Genomic DNA, 22,788 nt, shown 5'->3' on the forward strand with positions numbered 1-22,788 from the left:
AATGGACGTCCCCATTAATTTAATTTTTTTCTCCATCTACTATCGAGCATACCTACATATATTTTCACTATGGATGATGCTGAAGTAACATTAAAATGTACATCGTGGGAGACATTTCTGATGTGGTTGTGTGTTAAAACCATAAATGCTTTCATCGAGATCTCACTTGTATCTCGATGAAAAGCATCTATGTTTTTGACACGCATCCACATCACAAATGTCCCCCACGATGTACATTTCAATGCTACTCTAACACGACTTTTTCACTATAGAGCAAAGGGAAAAATAAGAATAATGATCCCATGATACGATATATCTTCAAACCAAAAATCAACTTGCACATGTGAATTCTATTTGATGGATTCAAGATTTTTAGTCATGGATTTTAAACTATTAACATCTATGTCAAGAAAACCCATTTTATTAAAGAGTTTGCAAATTTCACAAATTCAGTTAATCGATTTCTAATGAGAAATATTTTTCAAGGAAATGGATTTCTCGTTAGAAATCATTTTGGAGGGATAGGAAAACTTTATGATGGTCAATGTTCCATCTTCTTTTCCGTCTCTTTGACTACTTTGTTAAGGCAAATCAATGTTAATTATTCTTTAAATTATAAAAATGCCCTTGAATTACATTACCTTTAATATTACATTAAGCGTAAGGGTTGTTGATAAAAATCTATATTAGTCAATTTTACAATTATTAAATGAAATAATACATTATAAAACTAGATTAATTATTTAAAATTTCTAAAACAATCACTTAAACTAAACATAAAGACAATTCTAACATTACAAACAAGGTTGGGATCAGTAAACTATTAAAAAAGAGTTGTGTTGGAGTGACCTCAAGATTAGACCTCATATCCTAAATCTTGACGTGAAAGTGGATAAGAACCATAGATGCTTTTTTACTCGTATCTCGAGAAAACATCTATGGTTCCCATACACTTTCACATTAAGGTGTACGATGGGAGATCCAATCTTGAGGTCACTTCAACATTATTCATTAAAAAAACACTCATAAATAATACTTAAAGACGAACTCCAATGGTGGGGATAAAATATACATCTTGACTTGAGGATATGTCACATATTCTTAAAATAAATTGATTGTTGAATTTCTTGTTTTAAGGGTTGGGATTATTCACTTTGGATTTTTTTCACGAGTTTATGGACTTGAGCCCTTATGTAAATAGTAATTTTTGTACCTTAAGAGTGAAAAAAGACAGAGTAGATCAAAAGAAAAAAAAAAAAAATAGAACATTTTTTAACTTGATCATTCTAGATCAAATCAAAAGTAAAACAAAATTCACCTATCAAGATTAGCTGAGATGGTAAGAAGGTGACTGGGTTTATTCCTCAGGCCGTGACTTCAAATATTTATATACCCCTCCATAGTAAATGTGACTATTTACCCATCGTAAGCAGTGATGGGTGGGAAGGTACGTGCGGCCTCAAGAAGTATCCCCACCTCCCTGGGTTTTCAAAAAAGAATAAATGTAAAAATTCAAAAAAAAAAAAAGGGAAACTCCCAAATTTAAATGAATTAATTTTGTTACCTTATCCATGTGACACTCTCTCAATCTCGAAAAATGTTACATGGAAAAAACAATAGCTAGAGGATCCACTCCCCTGAAAAGCATATGCTAACCCACTAACCTACATATAAAATCATATCTTTTTTTTCTTAAATTAATGTTTATTATCCATGAATATCCCTTACTATAAAAAAAATATTTTAATCTATTGGAGTACAAAAATAAATTATAATCTATTGTTAAAAAATCACAGATCACAAATAGGTCCATTCCAACGTGCCCAGCAATATAGAAAGTGACTGAACCGGGTCGAACAATCTTAAAAACAGTGAACCGGGTTGTTGGAAAAGAAAGGTAGCGGGAACTGGTCACTTACGCGTTACGTCTCGGGTAACACCTTCAAACTCGGCTTCTTAGCTCCATAGATTTCTTCTCCACCTATAAATACTCGCCCCTTCTCTTTGCAGCCCATCTCTCTCTCTCTCTCTCTCTCGAAATTCTGAAAATTACTTTCTTCTCAAAGTCTCAAATCTGCGAATCCAAAGCTGAAAATTTCTTGTTTTAGATCACGAAAAGAATTTCTCATACGTATTCTTTTCGTACGTATCTCCTCTTTCATTGTTCAGATCGGATAGGTATGAGCTCTCTGTTTTTTTTTTTTTGTATAAATTTTTTAATGTATTTTTATACTCTTTTTTTTTTTTTTTTCATGAAATCTAAGATTCAAGCTCTGATTTTGTGTTTTTGTTATTACATTTAAAAAAATTATTGATTGATCCGTGTTACAGATCTGTTGTAAATAGTTGAATTTCTAGTATTCTGAGAGCTTTAATTGAGTCTTCGTTCTTTAGTTGATCTTTAGAAATTATAGACTGAACTTTGTTCTAGATCTGTATATGATTTGATTGTTACCTTTTCTCTTACGAATCATCTGTAGAATTATGATCTTTGAAAATAAATAAAAGCTTAGATCTTGGTTCTTGGCAAAATTTCAATTTCAGATGTTTGATCTGTAGTTCATTTTTTGAGATTCTAGGTTTCTATTTGAGATTGATACAAGAATTAGGGTTTATTCTTTTTTTTTTTTTTTTTTATATTTAAAAATCTTGGTGTTTCAGATCTGTTCATATGTGGATTAAGGGTTAAATTTTCACGTATAGATCTGACTTTAAAATGTGCTTCGATTGATAGGCTTGGATATTATCTCCAAAACTAGGACCCAAACGATTCCATAGATTGATCTTTATCTGTTTATTTAAATTTTATGAGTTTGTAGATATTTAATTGTTAATGCCAAAGTGCAGGGGCTTTATCTTTGTATTTCCAACCATGTGGAGATTCAAGCCTTTTATGCCGAAGGAACATGCTGGGCTCGAGGGCCGCACAATTGACATTGGAAATCTGAAGGTTCATGTTCGAAATGCAATTGCCGAAGGAGGTTTCTCTTGTGTGTACCTTGCACGTGACGCTCTTCATGCATCGAAGCAATATGCTTTGAAGCATATTATATGTAATGATGAGGAATCTCTTGAGCTGGTGATGAAAGAAATCTCGGTGATGAAATTGCTTAGAGGACACCCGAATGTTGTTCCTCTTCTTGCTCATACTATTTTGGATATGGGTCGGACAAAGGAAGCTCTCCTTGTGATGGAATTTTGCGAGAAGTCTCTTGTTAATGTGTTGGAGAGCAGAGGAGTTGGGTTTTTTGAGGAGAAACAAATTCTTTTAATTTTCAGGGATGTATGCAACGCGGTCTTTGCGATGCATTGTCAGTCCCCACCTATCGCTCACAGGTAAATTTTTTCATTTTTTATTTATTTTGTTTTTGGTTCCATATAAAAGTTTAAGAGAACAAAAACCTGATTATATACAATGCACAGTGACAAAGTCGGGGTTTGGGAATATATATTGGAAAACACTGGCAAAAGTTGATAATGTTGGATAAATTAAAAAAAAAACAAATATATATGTTGTTACTTATGGACAATATGAAAATGTATATTTCTTATATTAAACATTACATTAAATAAAATTACAAAATTTTATAGTATAAAAACATATTATTAAACAAAAAAATGTATTTTTCAAAATTTTGCTAGTAATTCATAATTAAATCTTTGATTGAAAGAATCGTGACATTTTAAAAAATAGGAGAATTTTATATGCAATGCAGTCTTTGTGATGCATTGTCAGTCCCCACCTATTGCTCACAGGTATTATTTTTAGGTTCTTCATCTGTATGTCGTTCTAGTTGCATATAAAAAGCTTAATAGAACAAAAATCTGATTATACACCATGCATAGTGACATGGTCGTGATTCGAGAAGGGAAAAATTCGGAAAAAACTGGGCAAAAGTTGTACTGTTGGGAAATAATTGTAAAAAAATAAAAATACATATTGTTACTTATGGACAATGTAGAAATACATTTCTCATATATTAAAGCATAATATTAAACAAAAGCACAAAATTTCATTTTATAAAAATGTATTATTTAACAAAATTTTATATTAAACATAATATAAAAAATGTATTTTTCAAAATTTTGCATATAAGTCGGGATTAAATCGTCCATTGAAAGAATCGCGAATTAATCCTGAATTTTAAAAAAATAGGAGAATTTGTTGCTATTCTACAGTGGGCTTCTATAGTTCATCATTTCTTGGTTTAACTTGCTTTCTTGTGACTGTTATTCTCTGTTCTGTTCTCCAGAGACTTGAAAGCTGAGAATCTTCTATTGGGGCCCGATGGAGTATGGAAGTTGTGTGATTTTGGGAGCACTTCAACCAATCATCAACGCTTTGAAAGGCCCGAAGAGATGGGGATTGAAGAAGACAATATCAGAAAGCACACAACACCTGCGTATAGAGCTCCCGAGGTTGAAATTGAATTACAAACTACTCTGCTTTCAGTTACTTAAATACTAATCTAAAGTGATAACACAATGACTCTTTAACTTTCTCTTCTTGCATCTCCTCAGATGTGGGATCTGTTTCGAAGAGAACTTATAAACGAGAAAGTAGACATCTGGGTAAGTTGATTGATCTACATTTTGGTCTACGGTGAATCCATTTCTCATTATCTCCTCCTCTCCTAAAAACAAAGGGAATTTAACCGTTGAAATTGAAGCTCTTTTTACACAATTAGGAGCTAACGTTGAATTCCTGTCTGCAGGCTCTTGGGTGCCTCCTCTTCCGGATATGCTACTTCAAATCTGCGTTTGATGGGGAATCAAAGCTGCAAATCTTAAACGGAAACTACCGCATCCCAGACTTACCAAAATACAGTACTGCCATAACAGATCTAATCAAAGACTTGCTTCAATCTTCCCCAGATTCCAGACCAGACATCACGCAGGCAAGGGCTTTGCTTGATTGGACATTCTTCTCCATGAATCTAGGTTAGTTCTAGATTGTCCGTGTCCATAATAGTCCTAGCTAGGTAGCAAGAGATATTTTTGCTTATTGATACCAATTTCTTTTTGTTCTTTGTGCAGGTATGGTTTCGTGTTAATGAGCAATTACCCGCAGAATCGCAGAAATCGTTACCTGACAGATCAGCTAGCATGCATTCGCCCACTGATGATGTACATAATGAAGGTGAGAACATTGTTCCATAAATCCTGGGGCTCTATAATCTAGATCATAGTCACCAAAGTCTCCGGACTTATTGAAAAAAATTGTGATTTAAATCGTGACTTTTTTCCTTCACTGATTTAATCATGACTTTTTTTTTTAGACGTGACATTTACAAACTTCACGACTAAATCATGAATAATACGTAAAGCTACGAGGATGCAAATGAGGATGACATTGATTTGAAGTTTTTGATCTGTTAACGAATCCTAATTTGAACTCATGATTGTGATTTTTTATATATTTTGAATAGTATAATCTTGAATATGTTGTGGATTTGTGGTTACTTGTTGTGGATGCATAAGTGATATCAACATGGGAATTGGTGATTTATCATTCTACTTTTAATATGGAACTTGATGATATAATATGATAACACCTGCTAGTAGGAACAATACATAGCCTTAACCTAGCTCAAAATTTTCCCGATGTTTCCCAATTTTACTGAATTTTCCCCTTGCTGACTTATTTCCGAACCCCAACTTGGTGACTATGCTCTAGAATCTAGATGATGGGATGTGAGCTGTAATTTGTTTTCAATTTGAGTAATTGTTGATACGTTAACTATTATCTTAACAGGTATTTCAAATCCTTCAAGAAAGTCCCCTCCTATGCCTCGTAGAAGTCCTCCTCCCCCACCATCATCCAAAGAACAAGTTCGGAATTTATCTCCACCACCCGTCACTTCGAAGGAGGGTGCCGGGGGAGGCTCATTGGGTTTGTTCTGGTCTACCCAACATGCGAAGAACTCACAATTGACAGAGGACAAAGGTGAACCCGCATTTGATGAAGAATCTATCAACCGTAGTGCATTGAAGCATGATCAAAGGAGCCAAGAGAACCGTCACCATCCTGAGAACGCCAGCCTTTCAAAGGAGCAAAATGTTCGAGCCCGACCTGCCAAGAGTGTACGTGTGAACTCTCAAAGGAGGGTTGACGATGCTCCTTCTGGTGACTTCGAAATAAGATTTTTTTCTGAAGACCCAGATCGTGGTTCTGCAAAAACAAAAGTTTCTCAATCAGAGGAATCAGTAATTTCCCAAAATGAGGTGTTCAACACTTTTGTTGCCGAATTTGATTCTAGTAGACTTAACTCTAGAAATGATAATAAGAAACCAACAAAGGAAGAAACTGTAGAGGCTGAAGTGGATAGGCTGAAGGAGCAACTGAAACAAGCCAACTTGGAGAAGGCCGAAATAACCTCCAAATACGAAAAACTTTCAGCCATTTGCCGTTCCCAGAGGCAGGAGATTCAGGAGCTAAAGCAAGCCCTTTCTGTTAGAACTCCATCACCAAATAAAGATGCTTCGAAGAGCCAAAAATTTGGAAGTCAACCATCTATCTCTCCACCGGTATTTCTTTCCGTTATTCTTGTTATATCTTTTCTACATTTTGGTCCTGAACGGTTAAATCATCTCGAATGGATGAGTCGAACCCTTCCATGGTTCAAATGGCTGGAAATAATATTGTTTTCGAGAGCTTCTATTAGCATCCCAACTTTTACTTATTGCACCCCAATTAAAAATGAAGAAAATAACTAAGTTGTTGACAATAAGTAAAAATTGCGGTCCCAATAGTAGCTCTCTTTCATTTTTCCCCTAGATTTCTAATTTTAGGGTTTAAGATTTTATATGAGCCTAATCACAGTTGTGAACAACTGTTGAAATTGTTTGAATGAGTGTTTTAATGTTTTGTAATGCTTAGATAATAATTTGAGGCAAACCTTTCTAACGTTTGAATGGTGTGTTTTTATCTTTAATTGGGGTGATAAATAATTTAAGAAATTAGGGTGTAATAAGCAAAAGTTGGGGTGCCAATAGCAGCCCATCTTCTTGTTGTTTTTTTTTTTTCTGTCGTTAACTAGATTAATGGATGCTACAATCAAAATCTCATAGGTCAGAAACATTTAAATTCTGAAATGTTGATTAAAAATTTATATGAAATTAACAACATTGAGAGAGAACTATAGGATCTTGGATGGGAATAAGAACTCTCTTCAAGAAGTCATCATTATTATTCTTACTTATTATTTTTATTTATTTATTTTAGTGGTGTAAAGTTTTGAAGGACTTTAAAGAGGGTATTCTTAAAGGATTTCTTGTTTAGGTGGGATTCAGTTTATAGTTAGGATAATTAAGTCTAGAATTTTTCCATTTTGTTATTGGTAGGCCTTCTCAACCTACTTTCTCTTTTTAATAAATCTTTCACTTCTAATTGTTAAATTCTTCTATAGTGGTATAGTTTATGTGGTAATACACTAATTCCACATACATGGGACCAAAACCTCTCCTTCACACTAAAACCAATTACAAAAAAAAAAAAAAAAAATCAATGAGGTGGCTAAAGTATTCAAAAATGGATTAGTTTTTCAAAATCGCAGACAAGATGACTCTGGTTTTGAATGTGGTACTTAGGTGGCTAATTCACCCTGTCCAAGTCATCTTGGTCTTGTCCAAGATTTAATTCAAAATTGTGTTCTAACAGTGTGGATATTTGTATTCCTTGTCACAGCCAAGGGCGAAGAATGAAGGGACCATAGGGGAACTCCAGCAGGGAATATTCGGAAACATTTCCCCAAACCCGGACTCCAAGCCATGGCAGGCATTCATGGTAGAACCCAAACCACAACCACCTTTATCGAAGAACAACTCCAAAGAGTCATCGGTTCAGACAATGAATGGGCAGCAGAACAAGTCCACAGTTGGCTTTAGTTCTGGAACTACTGACATATGGGGTTTCGAGTCAGATAGTTTCACAGCAGTCCCTTCTAGCTCTCAGATATCGAAAACTCCAGTTCAAGGGAATAACTCTCAGCGATTTGGCGACCCAAAAAGCGAAGGAAACAAACAAGCTTCTCAGCCTGCTGGATGGGCTGGTTTCTAATTTAAGCCATATTTACCACTTAAGTTTTTAATTTTGTTGCAAATACTATGATAGTGTTTCTGTTGCTTCTTGTTTAGAAGAGATGAAATATGCATGGTTTTGTGGACTTATTTTGTGCTTGGGCACTTTTGTTCTGGCTATAAGTAATACAATGGAACATTTACAGAGGTTCTTCGTGATGTCTTGGACAATCAGAGACACAGTACAGTAATTGCACGTGTCGGGGGGGGGGGGGGGGGGGGCAGTTTCTTCCCTTGTCATTAGTTTTACCTGAGTTCATAAAAACCAGGAAAAACTAGTTTGAATGCATACCATCGCTTTAAAATTCTTCTTATGAAAAGATTTGGTGGTTCTTAATTGTTTCCTAAACAAAAATGGTCGTCCTTGAGGTTTTGGTTCTGGTTCTTATTCTCTCACTTTCTGTTACATTTATTTATTTATGAGTTTATGCCATATTCTCTGTTTTTTTGTAGGTGGTGGGTTGTTTATGCTATATTCTTATTTGATTTTTATTTATTATGTGTTGAGGAATATTTAGATTTACAATGGTTTATAGATGGAGATGGTTGAAGTTCTCTTATGTAAGATTAAAATACTTGGCTCTTGGTCTGGTGATAGAAGAGGAATCATTTTTCTTTTCTCGTCTCTCTAATCTATAAGAACCTTGATCCCCTTTGACAATTGCCCATCACAGAACTGCAGATCAAATGCCTTTAAGGATATACAAGAAAAAGATTTATGGTTTTGCATATCCCAAGGTAAATGATCAACTGTTCTGTGATGGAGGGCGTTTGTAAGGGGGCGTTCATATTATCATGACTCAATGTAGAATGTGTTTGATTAAACTGGGATTTCCAAACAATCTGATCATACAAGAATTAGCTTCAACCATCCAAAATGTTTTGATGGCAATTGAATTGCCTGAAAGAAGGCGATACAGAAAATTTTATGCCATTAACATATTAGATTGGAATAAAATATTAAGTTTCTGGGATTGTCGTGGATTGCTTCTAGTTGATGTTGGTGGCCTCGTATTGAAAAAAGAAATTATCAACCACATGAATTGAGTTGTGATTTTGAGAAGAATCCTTAGGAATCATTGGAAGATGACGTCATCCATCTTTGAAGATAACTTCTTATACAAGAGTATGGTAATTCAATGGGGATGGTCATTTAGGAATGTAAAGTGGCTTTCTTTTTTCATGGCAATAGAGTGGAGAAATTCCTCAAACAAATACTAGAAAGAATAGGCTTCATGCGCCAATTCTTCCTTGATAGTCATGTGGCATATAATTATCATCATTGTCATCATGTATTTCTAATTTTATATTTGTATTCTTTCGGGGCTTTCTTCTTACTCTTCTCTTTTAGAATCTTCAGCTTCTATATTCCCTCTAATTGGGGTTGTAATGGGATTTTGTTGTTCATGCCCTAACCAACTCAATCGGCTTTCTCTTAATTTGTCTCTCTTTAGAGCTACTTCTATATTCTCGAATGCACTTGTTCTTTTGTCTTCCCTATGATCTCCATTCACCCATTTAAACATCCTCTTCTGTGTTGCATGCAATTTAATTAGTGACGTGATTCTTTTCAATTGTCCAAACATTCACTCTATAAAACATAATTAGCCTTACTCCCTATCTTATAAAATTTTCATTTTAATTTGATTGTTGAATCGTTGGTCACATAACACTTGATAAGTGCACATCTCTTAATAATCAAACTCTGATTTTATGAGTAACAACTTCGTTCATTCTCTCCATCAAATTTTTTTTTTTTTTTTGCATGATAGACTAAAGAGAAAGAAAATGATTGTTTTGGAGTATTTGTAGAACATCAATTTTTATTAGACATTTCTCTTATTGGATTTTGATTCTAAATTTACACTCTATGTACTCAATCTTTATTATACTTAATCTCCAATGACACATCTATAAAAAGAAAATAGTTTTATTTTGACTGCCTCACTAGTTTCATCTAGGGTTGTCAATGGATCAGGTTCAGATCGGATTAGGGTCCATTTGGTACCAATCTGATAAGGATTTGGCCAAAAATATCAGATCCGACTCTTAACAGGTTTTTATCGGATTTCAATATTAAGATCCAATCCCTATTTGATGTACGAAACAAAATCAATTCTATGTATTTAAGCAAAGGGTTTGGATTTGTTGACTCATGAGAAAACACATGATCCTAACCATTTAGATACAAAATCCAACAATTGAGATTTATGTGTATCTTGATAACAAAAGTCTAGGATATATGTATCCCGAGGATAAATCTATTTTCCTATTGTTTGAGTATATATTGGTTTGGCAGATAATCATTGTGCCATTAGTCATTATTGACCATATTATGAAGTAAAGGCTAATAGACTATTTGCATGTCACACTAAAACAACATGACTAGATCAAAATTAATAGGGAAATTATTTATTTGGCATCACATTTTGATAATAGGGTAAAAGATGTATGAAAAAACCCTATTCCATATTTTGAGTCTCTCTTGTCTTTAAGCATGCCGAGGTGTTCTCTAGGAGTTTTATTAGTACCCTTGCACTTCTATAATATATATCATTAAGAAATGAGCTAAATTTCATTATTTTCAACCTGTAATAAAAAACCCCTTGAATTTTTCTTCCCAAAATCAATCATGTTCAATCTCTTATATGTAAAATCTTTCATTGTATAACCTTTTTAAGGTTGAAGTGGATAGACTCTTAAGGTTAAAGAGTAGGATTAGCAATGATCTGAAATATACCCGACGTTTAAACTAGCTTGAACCCGATCCAAAAACATGAAAAATTAAAATTTTGGGTTGAATTGAAATCTTAGATCCGAAACAATTTCGGATCGGATTCGAATGTACCTCAATCCGTTTCGAACATGTTTTTAATAATTTTTTATTATTGTTAATTTCATATAAAAGCATATAGATGAAATGTTTTAGTCTTTTTGGTTTCCTTTTATATTTGTAGTTGGAAAGTAGATTTTTTTTAAAATTTTTATGAACATTGATAATTTTAAAATTAAAATAAGGCATGTATTCTGATCGGTTTCGAATTAAGGATGGAATGAAACAGATCGGATTCGGTTCACATATTCATTAATTTGATCGGATCGGATACATGTTTTAAAAATTGGATTAACATTGTAGTGGTCTTCTCTCAAACGTTAACATCTTTTCAAAATTCGATCTTAAATCTGGATTCTAGCAAATACAAATTCAAGAAAACGACAAATACAAAACTGCCTTTACTATATCGTTGGGATATTATGAATGAAATACAATGCCCTTTGGTCTAAAAAATGCCCCTAGCGAATTTCAAAATATGATGAATGGTATATTCAATTCTCACAAAAACTTCTCTTTAATCTATATAGATGATATTTTAATATTTTCAAATTCAATAGACCAACATTGGAACACTTACATATACTTAAAAATACAATCATAAAAAATGGCCTTCTTATTTTTTAAACAAAAATCAAAAATTTCCAAACTTAAATCCAATTTTTAGGCTTTAATATAGAAAACCAAACGAATACTCCCACTAATAGAGTCATAGAATTTGCTGATAAATTCCCAAATAAGATTACTGACAAAAAATAATTACAAAGATTTTTAGGATGTTTAAACTATATTCCAAATTTCATCAAAGACTTAATCCCAGAACGAAAATTATTGTTCTCAAGACTGAAAAAATCAAACACGATAAAAACGAAGAGTTTATGGAATATCCCAGTTTTCAGACTTCGGAAATGTTACCAAACATTTCTATCTTGTTTTTGTGATTTTTACCAACATTGAATAACTAATAAGATAGATAATTATTTTTAAGTAAAAAGATTATAATTCCTTACCTAATGGTTGATACCAAGAATTTCAAATATTTTTATTGTAATTTTCTATATATGTTTTTTTGCTAAAAAACACTTAATAATACTTAATAGGGAGGATTGCTAATTAGGGCAGCTAGCATTTTGAGCAGTGTATACTTGAATCAAACATAAGGAGTTGTAACATTGGTGTCTATATCAAATAAGGGCTCGCCACATCTCTCCAAATATCTCAAATCCAAATAATACGCGTTTTCAAACATGACCATTTCTATCATGTTTAGAAACACTTTTAAATCAGCCAATTTCTTCTCACTCATATTTTCTACACAATATATGTGTCGATATCCGATATGAGCATTAATTCCTTAAGGGCCACTCGCGAGGACACACCCTTACTTACCTGGTGCGTGTGATGTACGGGCGTTGCACGTGCCCTGGGACTAGTCCTTGGACAAGACCATAACCTATGAAATGGGCAAAGCCTAGATGCAAGCCTAGTCTTTTGTCTACAGCGATATCTAGTTTTCAAAAAAAGAACTTGTTAAAAAATTAAATAAATTTAATTGTAGATGTGCGTGATTCAAACGCTAAAAGCTAGGAAAAGTGAATTAATGAGTTCAAATTTCAAATGTTAAAAGTCTAGATAAGCCCGCTGGAGTCGTGATAATCTGATTACCTCATGTGGCGCACTCAATCAACTCTCCAACATGACAAGTTCGGGAATCGTAGATCTGTACGCCTCAGGATACACGTTTCCCTCGGGATACACATTTTTATGGTGAAGTGCAGTTTTATATCTCAAGACGTATAGAACTATGGTTCCCAAACTTTTCATGTCAGGAGAGTTGATTGAGTGTGCCATGTGGGGTAGTCAGACTATCACGATTCCTCTAAAAAGGACTTTGTTATGCAACTCACATGGGGGTCCAGTCAACTGGAGACTTAAAAGTCTTGACGTGTTAAGCAGGCCAAAGACTTTGAATGTGGCGCCCCGCCAAACGCTAACACAAATTCCAAGGCCAAATCCCAAGGTACTAGGTGGCTGTAGACACCTCATTTTTGCACTCGCCTGATTAATCAACTCGTCAATCCGATTGCAATGATTCCCAATGATGGATGTGTATTCCGTTACTTTATTTTGTTACCAGATGTGTTTCAGAAATTCGGATGAGGTATCTCGAATTGACAAAACCTTAGAAACCACGTTACGCTAGGAAAATACGACCCCAGAAACATAGAAATCATTATCTTGCAGATCAAAAAGAAACTTCACGATAAAAATCACTAAAAAATTATCAAATTACCAAATACACCCCTAACCTCAAAACAACCCTAGAGCCTACGTTACGCTTAGGAAAACTCTCTCGAACACATAAAATAACAAATCGGAACCAAATAAATCATTTCACCAATTTTAACAGAATTTGACAAAATTACGAAAATGCCCCTCATAAAGTTCACAATCATTTCACACAAAAAATTTCATAAATAACACAAAATAATATTTCCATTGAATTCCTTACGAAAAATGATTCTAAAACATCCTAGAACATTAAAAACCGACTTAAAACGTGAAAAGTCCTCTCCGGGGGTAAAACGGTAATTTCACAATTTTCATAATTAAAAAATTTGAAATTAATAAATAAAATATTAAATAATTAAAGTGAAACATTGATGAAATTAATTTAAAATTTTGAATTAAAAAATCGATCAATCGGACTTTCGGGTAAAATTGTTGAGGGTTCGTGGGATATTTCTTTAAGGACCCCTCCATTTGGGGGTCCAAAGAATTAAAGAAATAATGGAAGGGGGTTCTCCAAAATTTAAAGTCAATCAAGCAAGACTGTAGTCAAAGTATTAAAGTCAATCAAGTGAGACTAAAGTCAAAATTAAAGTCAATTAAGCAAGACTGAAGTCAAAATATTAAAAGTCAATCAATTAAGACTAAAGTCAAAACATTAAAAGTCAATCAAATAAGACCAAAAGTCATAATAGAATTCTAATTAAATAATAACTCTATCTAATAGAGTTCTAACTTAAAAACAATTCTACCTAAAATAATTCTAATTAAAACACAATTCTACCTAAAACAATTTTAACTAAAACACAACTTAATTAAAAGATCTCTAATTAAACACTAACTCTATCCAAATCAACCTTAAAAAAAGTCTATAAATAGAGATGCTCACACCCTATTTTCGTATCAAATCATAAACCCTAAGAGAAGTAGGTCTAGAAGCTCACCTAGCCCTCAATAAACCCTAGTTTTGGATCCCCAACTCCTTACCTAACATCCCGCCTTCAATTTTAGTCTAGAAAATACCTAAAATCCCTCCAAAAACACCCCCAAATCCGTAATAAACTTGAAGAGTTCAGATCCAAAAACAAGGAGATACCTTGATCTAGGAGATCCGGAGACAGAACGAAGCAAGGGAGTACAGTACAAGGAGCTCTTTTTGTCAGATCTGAGGGAACAAAATCCTTGCTATCGGAAAGGTATGTAATTTTTTTATTTTTATCTAGATTTTTAGCAATGTGATATATTTGGGAAGTTAGTAGAGACCGACTTTGGCCGGGCGGGGTTGGTGCCTAACACCTTCCAACCCCGTAACATGATCCCCGAATTCAGATTTTTTGTGGTAGATTAGTTCTTTTTATCCATGTTAGAGTCAGTTTGGTTCCTAGACCACAATAACTAGGTGGCGACTCCCAAACTCAAGGGTCAAAAGCGGATCCGCGCACCCCGCGGATCGAGGGCGCTTTCAGTGGCGACTCCACTGGGGACTATTGAGGATCAAACTTGAAAAACCCCAAGTATGGGAGCATTGCCAAGATGACCTAGATTTTTTTTATTATTTAGTTGGATTTATTTTATTTATTTTTTCTGTTTATTTATTTTTTGTCTTGATTGTAGATGATTTTGGGCATTGCATTTTTTTTTCCAATTAAGGATCACTTTTTGATGACCCCTAAATAATGAAAGATTCAAATTGACCTATGAAAATGATGGAATGATGAAGGTTGGACATAAATATTAAAATATTTTTAGAGAATATTCTAGTGAGAATTAAGTCTAGGAGCCTCTTAATAAAACATAGTTCTCGTCGAGTAGATTAATTTAGAATCTGAGTTCACTCAATTTCGTTATCGGAAGCCTTAGATATCATCGATGCAAGTTCAATCTGTAAATCTGGAATTATTTCTGAATGAAAGTTGGGACAGCAATGTTAAAACTTTTTTAGAGAATATTCTAGTGAGAATTAAGTCTGGGAGCCTATTAATAAAACATAAATCTCGTCGAGTAGATTAATTTAGAATCTGAGTTCACTCAATTTCGTTATCGGAAGCCTTAGATATCATCGATGCAAGTTCAATCTGTAAATCTGGAATTATTTCTGAATGAAAGTTGGGACAGCAACGTTAAAACGTTTTTACAGAACATTCTGTGAGAACTAAGTCTGGACACCTATTAATAAAATGTAGATCTCATCGAGTAGATTAATTTAGAACTTGAGTTCACTCGATTTCGTTATCAGGAGCCTTAGATATCATCGATGCAAGTTCAGATTGTATTTTCCTAATTCACAGAAAATCTGAATTTATCTAATGTTGGCACAATTAATGTTCTTGAGAGTGAGCTCATCTCAACCATTGTCATTCTATCATCAATGTAACACCTATTGGAATCTCGATTTATTTTGGATCACCCAAAAGTGATCATTGATTGGACCTTAAAAATTATAAAAATTATGCCTATTGCAATGTTTGTTTGATCATTATCATATGCCATATTTATTGATTAATTTACCATGATCTTGCTTGAAATACATGATTGATGTTGATCGTAATGTTAATGTGCTTATGTGATGGGAATAATGTGATCTTAATTGAATATTCATATGATTTGAATGATTTTGGTTTTGATTAAATGTATGATTGGTTTGATTGGATCCATGGCCCATTTGTTTGAAAAAGGTCCCGGGCACACCCCACCCTGTTTTGCACACACCACATGCACGTTTACTGTTTTACTCACTTACACGTCCCATTTAGCCAACGTGACACTAGTGCGTGGCCCAGTCTCTTCGGAGATGCGACGTCATTCATGAAACCCACAACTTCAGTCACGTACCTTAGGGTATATCAAACTGGGGGCATCAATACCATCTGATCAGGTGATTCTGAGAAGTATGTTGATGCACCCAGGCTGGAGCGACCTGAACCTTTGACCTATTGTAAGCCACACAGTCACATGTCCCGATTGCCAACGTAGTACTAGTACGTGGTCGGTCCCCTCGTGGGATGCTAAACCATTTATGAAAGCTACAACTCTTGACTCGTACCCGTAGGTATAAAAGATAGTCTAAGTATATCAATTGCACTTCTTGGTCAAAATCGGTGCCTAAGCAAGATCTTGCCCCGTTGTACCCTACTGTACGAGGGGGATAGACTACGTCTATTCTAGACGAGAGGTATTTAAGTGGGCCCTTGCTCAGCATTGTGCGCCACCTCTCAACTGGAGATCAAACTGGCTGTTTTTGGCTTCAGAGAAGTGAATTGAGATTTTAGATTATCACCTATACGGTATATCAAACCAAGTCACCACGTATCGAAAGGTATATAGGTGTGCTTGGGCAAGGGTGGCCAGATAAAAATGCATTGCACGTAGTAAGCTTAGAGTCTAGAAACCTTCCCAGTAGGTCACGACTCGAACTTATCGTGGGTGTTCCCGGGTTGTTTATTGAATGAATGCATGTGATTGATGAATGTATGTGAGTGATGTGAATGATGATATCAAGAATGTATGGTTGTCCTCAAGGATAAAAAATTTTCTTTTTGAAAATTAAAATGGGTGCACCGACCCAATAAAGAATCAATTTTTTGCAATAATTTATAATGACCCAGTCCATCTCGATCCAATAATCATGATGGGTCGGCCCATTTAGATCAAAATGGAAATCAAATTCTTTTATAAATTCGGGTTTCAACTCATTTTTAAAGAAGAGAAATGGTTTACAAAAGGAAAGTATTTTCTAGAAGAAATGTTCTCTAAAAAATATATATATATTTTCCAAAAAAAGTGTTGTTTTCTAAGAAAAAGTATTTTCCAGAAAATGTTTTCCATAAGAACAAGATTTTCCAAGAGAAAATGCTTTCCAAATAACAAACTATTTTTCAGAGAAAAAATATTTTTCAGAAGAAAATGTTTTCCGAAAGAAAAGAAAATGAAGGAAAAATGATTTACAAAAGATCTATTTTTACATGAAAAATTTTTGAAATATGTTTTTCACCAAAAACCTATTTTTTTTCATGGATCTTGTAAAATTATCAAAATATGTTTTTCTAAAAAGAAAATGACTTGCAAAAAAATAATCAGATTTGTGAAAGTTTTATTCAATGAAAACATTATTTCCAATAATTTTCAAGAGTGCAATAAAATTATTTCCTTCTAAATAATCATTGAGCGGATGAATTGTTTAATGGATTGGTGCACAAAATTCAATAAAATCTCAGGGTTCATTTAAAATGTTATCAAGGGGTTGACACTGAAATTGGTTAAATTCACCTTCAAAGAGGTTTAAGGGTTATCATTGTACCTAAGCTCAATCGTCCACCGTCTAGCTAGGGTTACTAGTCCAGTCAGTTGGAATGAACGTCAACGCCAAATCAATCCTTTAGAATTTCTTAACATCGCCCAGTTATTCCCTGAAGATCATAGTATTTTAGTCTTGTCGGTTATAAGCAATGTCTCAGTCCTTAGTCCTAATCAAGCCCGTTGTGGGTAGTTGTATTGAGTTTTCATGAGTTATTTGAGTTAGCTCGAGTCCAATTTTTCAATGTCATATTTTCTTTAGATCGAGTCTACTATTTTTCTGTCGAGTCGAGTTAGTTTGTCGAGTCATAGAGGTGTCTGTCGCCCCTTTTGAATTTGATTGGCTAAAGGAAATATTTGAATATCTCGAGCGCATTAACGAATTAACTACTAACCTGGCTTTAAGGATAGATTTCTTTCTTGAGCAAGAAGATAAGAGTCAGGCCCAACGTTTAATCAAGAAAACAAAGGTTATTGACCTCGGAACAGAAAATATTTCCTAAAGAGATTCAAATAGAAACCCTCCTATCCCTAAAGGAACACGAGGGGATAATGAATTTACTCAGAAATTTCAAAAGACTTGTTCCTGTGATCTGATGAGGATGTGTTAGGTGCAAGCTTGGGTGTTGTTTAACACAGAATAGATACTCGTCTATATCGATGGAATTAAAGAAGATGTTATTAAATGTATCAACACTATCCTTACTACATCTTGAGTTTCAAATCACATATTATCAGTCGATATGGGGGTACCTTTTGAACTGATCTCTGATAATGGGTCGTACTTCAAAGCATAAATCATTACTCTATGTTTAAAGTTGAAGATCCGGAAGCACAAATCATCCCCCTACCGTCCTCAGATCAATGGAACGGTTGAAGCAGTTAGTAAGAGTGTCAAGACTATCATCAGGAAAATGTGTCAATCACATCGAGATTGGTTCAGAAAAATTATCATTCACGCTATGGACATATCGAACTTCAATTCAATCCTCTACTGGAGCTACTCCCTACTCCTTAGTGTATGGCATGGAAGCAGTCTTGCCAATTGAAATGGAAATTTCGTCTCTTAGGGTCTTGTTGGAAAATCATTTGCTAGAAACAGATTGGGTTCGTCAGCAGTATGAAGAATTAAACTTGATCGAAGAAAACGAGTTAAAGCCCTGTACCATGTGCAAGTTTATCTAAGAAGAGTCACCCGTGCATTTGACAAAAAGGTCAAAGCTCATCATTTACAGGTCAAGGATTTAACTATCAGACTTCAAATAAAATTGAACACTCCTCCTCGATTATAGGAGAAAGTCTGAATCCAATTGGAGAAATTCATTCATTAAGGAAATACTGTCTGGAAAAGTCGTCAGACTTCAAGATCATGATGAAAGTGAACTACCAGAGTCAACCAACCTTGACCGGATCAAATGGTACTACATTTAAGGAGGCCATCTTTGGCCGAATCAATTTTCCTGCTACCCAGTTCATTATCTCCTTTCTCAGCCCTTTGCAGCCTTTAAAAAAAAATAAAAATTGTGCCTTTTATTTCTTAGCCTGATCACCTAACCTAGGGGAGGGAATATTCGAACTACGTTTTGGTCTGATCCCAAAATTCTGGGGTACGTAGGCAACCTGAGAAGTTACTTCAGGCCCGACTACATCAAAAAAATAAAAATAGATTCCCCGACAAAGAAAAAATCTAAAAAAAAAAATTCAAAAGAAAAAAATTATCAAAGTGGGGAAGAAAATTCAAGGAAAAAGAAAATAATTTAAAAGGAAATGTCACATAAGGGGCATTTGGGTTTTTGAGCCTCAAAATCCCTTTCTTTTTATACCTAGTCCTAAGTTTACCCATGAAAGTCCTCCTAAGTACCGTGCGAGAAGTCAAGGAAGATAGCAAAGCATGATCAGACAGCAACTCCAGAAGTTCAGAAGGGAAGAAGAAGAAAAAAATCTGCTAAGTTGAAAACCCAAAAAGGGCGGCTTAGGCAAAAATTAAGGTAAGCTCGCAAGGTTGAAGATCTGAAAGGATGACCTTGGCAACAATCAAAGCAAGGAAAAAAGAAAAAATTGTAAGCTCGCTAGATCGAAAACCTGAAAAGGCGATCTAGGCAAAAGTTAGAGCAAGCTCGCTAGATTGAAAACCTGAAAAGGCGATCTAGGCAAAACTTAGAGCTATCAAAAAATAAAAGAAAATCTTCGTTGAGTTGAGAAGTTGAAAAGGTAGCCCAAGCCGAAATATCAGAAGTCCGAATGATCAAGTTTCAATACCCAGTTTGAACCAAATATAGACTCAGTGGATACAAGTATCTCGTCTATGATTGATCTGAAGAGTTTCATGTCCCTAAGTGAACCGACGGGGAGAAAGAACAAATTCTATGATGAATTTCAGAAAGGAATATTTTGTTCCAATTTCTTTGAGCTTGACTCAAAATCTTCAATATAAAAAGTCAAAATTAAAAGTTAAACCTTTATTGCGCTTGCGGTAATCAAGGATTTCAAACTTTCATAACAAGGGCACTTCCTTTTTCTAAAGAGTACAGTTTCCCCCCTTACACTAAGGGCATTTATTTTCAAATTATATTCGATTATCCCCAGTGCAATGTTCCTTGTCAAACTAGGGGCATTTTTGTTCTGATGCCTGGTCAATTTCAACCCCAAAGGATAAGGTTAACTTTGAATTAAAGGTTACCCTCTTGATAGCAATTTTGAAAACTCCTCAGATTCAAAGAGAGTTAAAATGTTTACCGGACCTTCATAAAATCCAACTTTTTATTAAAAAAAATTTCAAATGCGAGGTTAATCTCCTGTTCGTTCCTAAAAAGCTTAGTTCATTACTCTTTCACTCCGAGTAGGTAGAGTAGAACTTCCCAAAATAATTAATTCATTACTCTTTCACCCTGGGCAGGTAGAGTAGGATTCCCAAAACAATTAGTTCATTACTCTTTCACTCCGAGTAGGTAGAGTAGAACTTCCCAAAATAATTAGTTCATTACTCTTTCACCCTGGGCAGGTAGAGTAGGACTCTCAAAAATCTTGGTTCATTACTCTTTCACTCCGAGTAGGTAGAGTAGAACTTTCCAAAAAAAAAATTAGTTCATTACTCTTTCACCCTGGGCAGGTAGAGTAGGACTCCTAAAAAATTAGTTCATTACTCTTTCACTCCGAGTAGGTAGAGTAGAACTTCCCAAAAAAATTAGTTCATTACTCTTTCACCCTGGGCAGGTAGAGTAGGACTTCTAAAAAGCTTAGTTCATTACTCTTTCACTCCGGGTAGGTAGAGTAGAACTTCCCAAAAAAAATTTAGTTCATTACTCTTTCACTCCGAGTAGGTAGAGTAGAGTAGAACTTTCCAAAAAAAAAATTAGTTCATTACTCTTTCACCCTGGGCAGGTAGAGTAGGACTCCTAAAAAATTAGTTCATTACTCTTTCACCCTGGGCAGGTAGAGTAGGACTTCTAAAAAACTTAGTTCATTACTCTTTCACTCCGAGTAGGTAGAGTAGAACTTCCAAAAAAAAAAAACAAAAATAGTTCATTACTCTTTCACTCCAGGTAGGTAGAGTAGAACTTCCCAAAAAAATTTTAGTGCATTACTCTTTCACTCTGAGTAGGTAGAATAAAACTCTCAAAAAAATATAAATTTATTACTCTTCCACCTAGAGTAGGTAGAGTAGGACATTTAACTTTCTCCCAACTTTTGCTCAGATTTGTCTCAAATATCATTCAAATTTTCTCGAGTTTTGTGTTACTAAGATTTTACTCAATTTCACACAGTGCACACACTTGCACTTTTTAGTCAGGGAGAATTCTCTAAAATTCAAGGATCTGACACTGTTAGTGAGAGCTCTCGCTCAAGGACCTGACAATCTTTTAATTCGGGGAGAGCTTTACCCTCAAGAATCCGAACACCCCGACGAATTGCTAAATCAGGCTGCAAAATGAACTGTCACTAGCTTTGGCATTCAGATATCGCACTATCTACCAAAATAGATTTGCTATCTAGTTTGCTTCAACCCTCTGCCAAAGAGGGGCATCTGTAGACACCTCATTTTTGCACTCGCCTGATTAATCAACTCGTCAATCCGATTGCAATGATTCCCAATGAAGGATGTGTATTCCGTTGCTTTATTTTGTTACCAGATGTGTTTCAGAAATCCGGATGAGGTATCTCGAATTGACAAAACCTTAGAAACCACGCTACGCTAGGAAAATACGACCCCAGAAACATAGAAATCATCATCTTGCAGATCAAAAAGAAACTTCACGATAAAAATCACTAAAAAATTACCAAAATACCCCTAACCTCAAAACAACCCTAGAGCCTACGTTACGCTTAGGAAAACTCTCTCGAACACATAAAATAACAAATCGGAACCAAATAAAATGATTTCACCAATTTTAACAGAATTTGACAAAATTACGAAAATGCCCCTCATAAAGTTCACAATCATTTCACACAAAAAATTTCATAAATAACACAAAATAATATTTCCATTGAATTCCTTACGAAAAATCAATTCTAAAACATCCTAGAACATTAAAAACCGACTTAAAACGTGAAAAGTCCTCTCCGGGGGTAAAACGGTAATTTCACAATTTTCGTAATTAAAAAATTTTGAAATTAATAAATAAAATATTAAATAATTAAAGTGAAACATTGATGAAATTAATTTAAAATTTTGAATTAAAAAATCGATCAATCGGACTTTCGGGTAAAATTGTTGAGGGTTCGTAGGATATTTCTTTAAGGACCCCTCCATTTGGGGGTCCAAAGAATTAAAGAAATAATGGAAGGGGGTTCTCCAAAATTTAAAGTCAATCAAGCAAGACTGTAGTCAAAGTATTAAAGTCAATCAAGTGAGACTAAAGTCAAAATTAAAGTCAATTAAGCAAGACTGAAGTCAAAATATTAAAAGTCAATCAATTAAGACTAAAGTCAAAACATTAAAAGTCAATCAGATAAGACCAAAAGTCATAATAGAATTCTAATTAAATAATAACTCTATCTAATAGAGTTCTAACTTAAAAACAATTCTACCTAAAACAATTCTAATTAAAACACAATTCTACCTAAAACAATTTTAACTAAAACACAACTCTAATTAAAAGATCTCTAATTAAACACTAACTCTATCCAAATCAACCTTAAAAAAAGTCTATAAATAGAGATGCTCACACCCTATTTTCGTATCAAATCATAAACCCTAAGAGAAGTAGGTCTAGAAGCTCCCCTAGCCCTAGTTTTGGAGCCCCAACTCCTTAACTAACATCCCGCCTTCAATTTTAGTCTAGAAAACACCTAAA

The 22,788-nt window shown here is 34.4% G+C and overlaps 1 protein-coding gene across 1 annotated transcript; it reads left to right on the forward strand.

Moving 5' to 3' along the window:
* Nucleotides 1–2,016: 2,016 nt before the first annotated feature.
* Nucleotides 2,017–8,238, forward strand: LOC147400535 (Protein kinase superfamily protein). The gene is made up of 8 exons (XM_086446226.1): nt 2,017–2,178; nt 2,848–3,336; nt 4,254–4,419; nt 4,522–4,572; nt 4,716–4,898; nt 5,038–5,140; nt 5,756–6,528; nt 7,688–8,238. Exons 2-8 carry the CDS (start codon nt 2,873–2,875, stop codon nt 8,057–8,059), a joined length of 2,112 nt encoding a protein of 703 aa, XP_086302352.1. The 5' UTR covers nt 2,017–2,178; nt 2,848–2,872; the 3' UTR covers nt 8,060–8,238.
* The last annotated feature ends 14,550 nt before the right edge of the window (nt 8,239–22,788 follow it).

This window comes from Akebia trifoliata, chromosome 6 (assembly GCF_017979445.1).
Source record: "Akebia trifoliata isolate Shusen 1 chromosome 6, ASM1797944v1, whole genome shotgun sequence".
NCBI classification, from domain to species: domain Eukaryota; kingdom Viridiplantae; phylum Streptophyta; class Magnoliopsida; order Ranunculales; family Lardizabalaceae; genus Akebia; species Akebia trifoliata.